At 40.0% G+C, this 7,401-nt stretch overlaps 1 protein-coding gene across 1 annotated transcript in view; it reads left to right on the forward strand.

Annotated features, from left to right (window-relative positions):
• Positions 1-9: 9 nt before the first annotated feature.
• Positions 10-7,401, forward strand: part of LOC119270552 (THO complex subunit 2-like) — a 19,318-nt gene continuing 11,926 nt past the window's right edge. Inside the window, exons 1-17 of the mRNA XM_037552558.1 lie at positions 10-252; positions 352-477; positions 1,183-1,224; positions 1,364-1,423; positions 1,539-1,601; positions 1,825-1,905; positions 2,859-2,933; positions 3,024-3,071; positions 3,169-3,237; positions 3,322-3,455; positions 4,066-4,141; positions 4,738-4,928; positions 5,100-5,180; positions 5,439-5,640; positions 6,537-6,725; positions 6,801-6,881; positions 6,976-7,095. Of these exons, the coding sequence (XP_037408455.1) occupies positions 109-252; positions 352-477; positions 1,183-1,224; positions 1,364-1,423; positions 1,539-1,601; positions 1,825-1,905; positions 2,859-2,933; positions 3,024-3,071; positions 3,169-3,237; positions 3,322-3,455; positions 4,066-4,141; positions 4,738-4,928; positions 5,100-5,180; positions 5,439-5,640; positions 6,537-6,725; positions 6,801-6,881; positions 6,976-7,095 (1,782 nt within the window). The 5' untranslated portion in view covers positions 10-108. The remainder of the gene's footprint in view (positions 253-351; positions 478-1,182; positions 1,225-1,363; positions 1,424-1,538; positions 1,602-1,824; positions 1,906-2,858; positions 2,934-3,023; positions 3,072-3,168; positions 3,238-3,321; positions 3,456-4,065; positions 4,142-4,737; positions 4,929-5,099; positions 5,181-5,438; positions 5,641-6,536; positions 6,726-6,800; positions 6,882-6,975; positions 7,096-7,401) is intronic.

Raw genomic sequence — 7,401 nt, forward strand, 5'->3', positions numbered from 1 at the left:
TAGGTCGTCTCCGCTTCGAAGTCGCCCGCTCGCCCCCTCCTCCTCCACCTCCCATGAAACCCTAGTTCCCCTCCAAAACCCTGCCCCCAGCACCCGCGCCCGCCCGCCATGTCGCCCCCGCTCCAGGCGCCGGACTACAAGTACGTCACCGAGGAGTGCCTCCGCGAATGGAAGGGCCAGTCCGCCGCCTCCTTCCGCCTCCCCGATCCGGTCCCCAGGGCCCGCTTCCTCTACGAGCTCTGCTGGGCGATGGTGAGCTCCCTGCACTGCTGCGCGAATTAGGTTTTGCTCGGCGAGATGGGTTAGTTGGCTTTTGATTTTGGGGCTGATTGCGCTGCTTGGGCTGTGCAGGTGCGGGGGGACCTGCCGCCCCAGAAGTGCCGGGCGGCGCTCGATTCGGTGGTCTTTGTGGAGGAGGCGCGTCAGGAGGAGTCCGCCTCCGTGCTCGCCGACATCGTCGCACACCTAGGGCAGGATGTGAGTATTCTGAGTCCTTTTTTTGCTGCTGTGTGGTGCTTAGTTTGTTACGATTGGCTCGATGAAGTGTGTCCGATTAGTCAATTCGCCATTGAGCATAGCACTGTAATGCAATACTTAGCTGTTGGCCAGTTTGCTGTGTTACTTGTTGTGCCAGCTGAAGTGACAACCTGGTTGAATTGTAAGATGTTTCGGTCATGCATAGATATCTCACTGGTAGTGATAGCATGTGGTAGCTCTGAACAAGTTCTGAAGGCTATGTTTGAAAAAAGTATCCTGCTAAAGGCTATGGTTAAATTATGCCCTTTCTGATGAACATGAAACTACCAGCTCTTGGAATACCACTAGCAAACCTTATAATGGTTGAGAGCGCAAACTTATTCATTATTATTTTAATTATTATAGAGCCGGGGTGTTTAGCTTTCCATTTAGGGGTTTTGTATCTGTAGCAGAAAACAGTTGCCAAGATTGTTGTCATCTATGAGTCGCCAATTGTCGACTGGTACCTGATTGGGTGGAGGCAGGTGACGGGGAGTGTCACTCAGAGATTTGTGGTTTAGTGAACGAATCTATCTTAAATCCAAGATGCATTTATTTCAGAATCATGCAATCTGGATTTACCATTCCGTTCCTTGTGTTGCTATTTCCTTGTAATCATCGAGTGCTGCATTCCTAGTTGATGATCTGACCTGTAGTAATCTGCAGATTACCATTTCTGGTGAATATCGCAGCCGTCTTGTCAAAATGGTAACAGTTTCTTTTAATACTTCTACACCTATTCATATCTTTACCAATGCAAATGGCTATCTATCTTCTTGGTGCCCTACTTTGTTTGGGTGGAGGATTTAGTGCTCACTAATTTCCTTATAAATACTCTTGGCTGCAGACTAAGTCGCTCGTGGAGTCTTCATTGATTGTGCCTAGGCTTCTTCAAGAGCGATGTGAAGTGAGTATTTGTTTTTCGTCATACTATGGTACCATACCTATCTCCAAACCACCTTTTCATGATTCAAGGCAGCTGACACATGCTGTCTCTGTTTCCTGTATGTGAACATTTGAAGGAAGAGTTCCTATGGGAGGTTGAACTGAGTAAGTCAAAAGGCCAGGATTTAAAAGCCAAGGAGGTATGTGTCACATACTAATACTATGCATATTGTTATCACGTGAGATCATTGCTTCCTGATGTTTTTGTTTGTGCTCATATGAAATACAATATGCCATGTCACATTATTGCCGATATCTATTAAACATGGTTCCTGGGCACCATTCTTCTTATTTTGCACACTTCCATTCTTTACCTGTTTACTGCATCATTTTTTAATTGTCGCTTGACATAAATGGCAACAGGTCAGAGTCAACACACGACTTCTTTATCAGCAAACTAAATTCAACCTTGTAAGAGAGGAAAGTGAGGGCTACGCCAAGTTGGTATGTATATCTGCCTGTGAAACTTCTACCTCTTGTTCTTGTAATGGTGTGCATTGGTTCGTTCCATAATTTTTTTTGGAACTTCAGTAACCATTGTTATTTCTTCATGCTATATTATGAAATTGAAATGAGTAACATAACGTAGAAATTTGTCCTTAGTGTGCTCTAGTTTTTTCACTGATGCTTTGGTGAGTGATACTGCCCTCAATTACCGAAGAATATTTGATTGAGTTACTGACTGGACGCATTTACAGTTGAAGGGGAGTGTAAAACGATCAACTAATTCCAGACTTTGATTTAAATTTTGATCCTAAATTACAGAGTAGGACACCTGGAATGCAAAATAGGGGAAGGCTGGAAAGCCAAATAACCTGTATTTCTGAAAGTATTTATTGGAAAAATTGCTATAGAACACTGCACTTGATTAGCATATGCCCAGACACCACAAAATGATGTTATTGCCCAACCACATTATGAAGTTGTAGTCATTTACTGGACACTTTTTCTTGCCTAAAACCGCTAGCATAACCATGCTTGTTTGTTATTAGACACTTTGGTGTCTACTAGCAAATTCACACAACTTTATGACGTGTCTCAGTCTCTGGGCTGTGATAGAATTGGCAATGTCAACCAAGTGCAGTTTTCTGCAGTCAAATTTTCCTTTGTTTCTAACACGTGTTCTACCAAACCTAGAGGGTAAACTCTAATATAGATACTTTTATAAACGATTGTAAGTGTGATTACATTGATTAGAGATGTAAATATCCACAATTCCACACATGTGTTCTAACTTCTTATACTTCCAATTTGAAATTATTTGAGACTAAATCGCAACCATGTGGGATTTATGGCTAGTTCCATTCTTTGCTTAGTTTGTAAATGATGTGTCTAAAAGATTTACTGGAGCATGGTGTATTTTTTGACCTAGCTGCCTTTGTTTGTCTGTAATTCAGGTAACCCTACTTTGTCAAGTAGGTTCAGATTTGGCTTGCCAAAATGCTTCTTCAGCAACTATCAGCATTGTAAAGGTTCGGTGTTGGTTACTTGGAATCTTCTTTCTTCCCCACATGTTATGATTTCAGCATGTAAACAATTATAACATAATGTTCTTGTGACAGTCATTAATTGGACATTTTGACCTGGACCCGAATCGTGTATTTGACATTGTGAGTTCTCATTTTTTTATCCCGGTATTGCTATCTGATATTGTAAAAGTATGTCACTGCTATAATCTGATTATGTTCTTTCTTATTTGCCTGCTAGGTGTTGGAATGTTTTGAACTCTATCCAGACAACAGTATCTTTTATCAGCTTATACCTCTTTTTCCAAAGGTATTTTGTTAGTCAACCTGTAAAGATTGTTACCATACTTCATGCAGTATTTTCAGCCCATCTTACGGCTTCTCATTTTTACAGTCCCATGCTGCTCAAATTTTGGGGTTTAAATTTCAATATTATCAACAATTGGATGTAAACAGCCCTGTTCCATCTGGCCTTTTCCGAATAGCAGCGCTGTTGGTCAAATCTGGCCTTATTGACCTTGATAATCTGTAAGTTTTCTAGTTGTTATTGTGTTTGTCTACACTTCTTGACCGCAAACTGCTATTTCAGACATCTTCCTTAAATAGTATTTTTAAAAATATTTTGTTATAAATATCTGCAGTAAGAGAAGATCATATTTTTGTAAGGTTTATATACATGTTTATTTATTTATTTTTAACATCACATTCCTTTTGCGGTTCCCTCTTCAACTTCTGCTCTTATTTTGATGGCCATTTCTTATAACTATGTGATGACTTACACGAGCAGTACTAGACTTTTTTAGGTTATTTTCCTTAGATAGTTAGTACTACAATACCGAGAAAAACAAGATGACTTACACGAGCAGTACTAGACTTTTTTAGGTTATTTTCCTTAGATAGTTAGTACTACAATACCGAGAAAAACAATCATATGTAGTATCAATGGTATTAGTTCTTTTAGTAACTGACTGACCATATCCGTAGTCTCAAGTTCTTGTTTGCTTTTATTTTCCTAGCCATTTTATGCTGTATCAATATGAGTTAGTGTTGCTGCTGGATCTGTTTGTGTTGCTATATCCTTTTCAACTGCACCTCAGATATTTCATAAATCAAGACACGTTCATGGCTTCTGTTTCAGCTATGCTCATTTACTTCCGAATGATGATGAGGCGTTTGAGCATTTTGGCTCCTTTGTTTCAAGGAAAATTGATGAGGTTAGGATAATTTTCTTGTTGAATTCATTCTGTTCTTAAAAGGATTTGCTGAGTTCAGGGTTATAAATGAGAATTATATGAATGTCACTACAATGTAGTCCCAATGATTTTTATGCTTCAATTTTTAGATTTTAAAAACGACTTCCATTTGAAAAAGGAAAGCAGTACGTGTAAAGTATCTTTAAGCAAACGCCATGATACTTCGAGAACATTACCGTGTAAAGTCTGTTTATGCAAATACCATGATAGTTCTTGTAGGAATCACTACATGAGAGGACTAAAAACAAGTTGCCACATTGAAATTGGAACTCGACTGGCAAACATATAAGAGTGGTTCTTTTGATTGTCATCTTGTAGTTTCGGCTTTGAGGAAGTGTCATATTTGCAGTTACCTCAAGTAGAGACACTGATTAAGCTGTTCCACTGGTTCTGGTTGCAGTAACCATGTTTTTAGTGACTGGACATATCTCAAGCTATGCATGCAGATTTGGTCTTACTTTATGAAATGCCTGCATTGATCTTCAATACGCTTTAGTAATTATGGACACATCAGGGATTCAACTTATGGAGTTTATTCATCTCTTTCTTGATCCCAGGCTACTAAAATAGGCAAAATAAATCTTGCTGCTACTGGAAAGGACCTTATGGATGAAGAGAAGCAAGAAATAACGATCGATTTATACACAGCACTGGAGATGGAAAATGATATAATTGATGAACGAGCCCCTGAGATAGAAAAGAACCAGAAGCTTGGACTTCTTCTTGGTTTCCTCTCAGTCCATGATTGGTATTATCTCTAGTGCCATTGATTTAAGATGTATTATAATATTGCAAAGTTTCTTATAATAACATTTCATTGTTATGCTCAGTTGGTATATTTCAAATCTGCAGTAAAACACATCTGTCTTCTTGGACATGTTATAAATGTCACTGATTGACTTCTGCTGTTATTTGCCAGGGACCATGCACAGCTACTATTTGAACGTCTTGCGCAGCTAAATCCTGTCGAGCACGTTGAAATTTGTGATGCTTTATTTAGGTTTGTCAACTTCCTCTGCATATTCTATTAGCAGCTTTAGCAGTTGTATACTATTGCCTCTACTTCCGTGAAATATGGCATATGATGGCCCGAGTATGTTTATTGTAATGCAATGGTTGAGTTCCCCAATTTATGTTGTTCAATCCTATTGCCTCTACTTCCGTGAAATATGGCATATGATGGCCCGAATATGTTTATTGTAATGCAATGGTTGAGTTCCCCAATTTATGTTGTTCAATCCTACTTCCATTTGTGCAGAATTGTTGAGAAGACTATTTCGTCAGCCTACAGTACATATTGTCAAACACATCACAAAATCACCCGTAACATCGACACTCATATGATGGATGCATCATCTGTCTCTTCACCAAGTTATTTGGTTGATCTGCCGAAGGAGTTTTTCCAAATGCTTGCCGCATGTGGACCATACCTTCACCGTGACACACAATTATTCCAGAAGGTATCCTTAGATCTTTTTTGCTGCATTCTTCTTGTATTAGTACCTGCTCAATATCGTGCTGCCTTATTGGATATGCTTGAGATATTCTTCGTTGCATTTATGTCATAGATTATTAGTTCGTTATATACATCTTTACAAACTACAAAAATACCATATGTCCATATCACAAGTTCATCTCATCAGTGGTTGTTATGACCAGGATTTGGCTTCCTCACTTGTATTGCTGTAATAAATTAAAAAGTAAAAAATGGCCATCCCTGATGCAGAGCAGAGTTTTTGAGCTGGTGCCTACGTCCACTGTCTATCTGCTGTATCCAGCAGGCATAGCGATATGGGTACCGGTCAGCTGTCGTATTTAAATGCTCTAAGAGCATCTTCAGCAGCTCCCCTTATCTCACTCCCTAGATCTCCATATGGGGCCTCTCCCAAAAGATACCCTCCCTATGTTTTGTTTCCTCTTACAACAACAGACTATCCATATTGCACTCCCTAGATTTTGTTAATATCTTGTAACTAACAACATTTTCGTAACACAATTAAGTGCACATTTAGCATCGATTCCCTGAATTCAGCATGCTAATGGTACTGACCCACACCCAAAATGCCAATTAACATGATTATTAGTAATTCCAAGTAACAGAAGACCTGATAAGAAATGATTAGCACCAACCACCAAATTTGCACGGATTAGCACACAAAGCCATTAGCACCAGTTATCACTGACTATTATACAATCATAGCACACAAACACCCCCAATCCCATCCTCAAGACTAGGAAAGGTCATATGACTATGAACACCTTTACTTGCAATTATGCACTTCCGCCTGGAGCAATCTAGTGGCAATTTTTTTTGGATATTGTTATTTAATAGCACATTGGATGTGTTCATTTTCAGGTTTGCAGAGTGTTAAAGGTGTATCATGCCTCGTCAAAAGAATCAGCCCGTACAGCAGGTGTAATGTCTCCAGAATCTCAGGTTGAAGAAGCACTTGGGTCATGCTTGCTTCCTTCATTGCAGCTTATACCTGCCAATCCTGCTGTTGATATGGAGATATGGGGAGTTCTGTCCCTTCTTCCTTATGAGGTCTGTCATGCTCCCTGGTCGTTACTTGTTGTACTGCACTACCTTTTTAATCAATCTGGCACTGTTCATGTTTAGGTGCGCTATCGTTTGTATGGTGAGTGGGAGAAGGACACTGAACAAAACCCAATTGTCCTTGCTGCAAGGCAAACAGCAAAGGTTGCCTGCTTATTCCATGCCTGGGTTTTCTTTCTTTCGCCTACCATTTTATCTTGAGTTTTAAATTCACCAGCATCCTTATTTTCTCAATTAGCTGGACACCAGACGGCTCTTAAAACGGCTGGCCAAGGAAAATCTGAAGCAGCTTGGCCGCATGGTGGCTAAACTTGCCCATGCAAATCCAATGACTGTGCTTCGGACAATTGTCCAACAGGTATTTTGAACCAACAATGCACATGCAATATTCAAAGCAATAATAAATACTGTAGTCATATCTGAAACATGCAATATTAATTCTCTGATGTTGGAGATGGCCAACAGTTAAATCTGCTGGCAGCTCCATTTGGACTGTATTCGGCTCTTTATGTTTTTAGCCTAGATGCTGAACTCACAGAGTGCATACTGTAGTTTTAACCCTGGCCACATTAGCTCTCCGTGCACTACATCTGCCAATGGGTATGATCCTTATCAACTATACGCTTGCAGCAGGCCCTCAAATGCTGGTCTACTGTCACTACGC

This window comes from Triticum dicoccoides, chromosome 3A (genome assembly GCF_002162155.2).
Source record: "Triticum dicoccoides isolate Atlit2015 ecotype Zavitan chromosome 3A, WEW_v2.0, whole genome shotgun sequence".
Lineage (NCBI taxonomy): Eukaryota > Viridiplantae > Streptophyta > Magnoliopsida > Poales > Poaceae > Triticum > Triticum dicoccoides.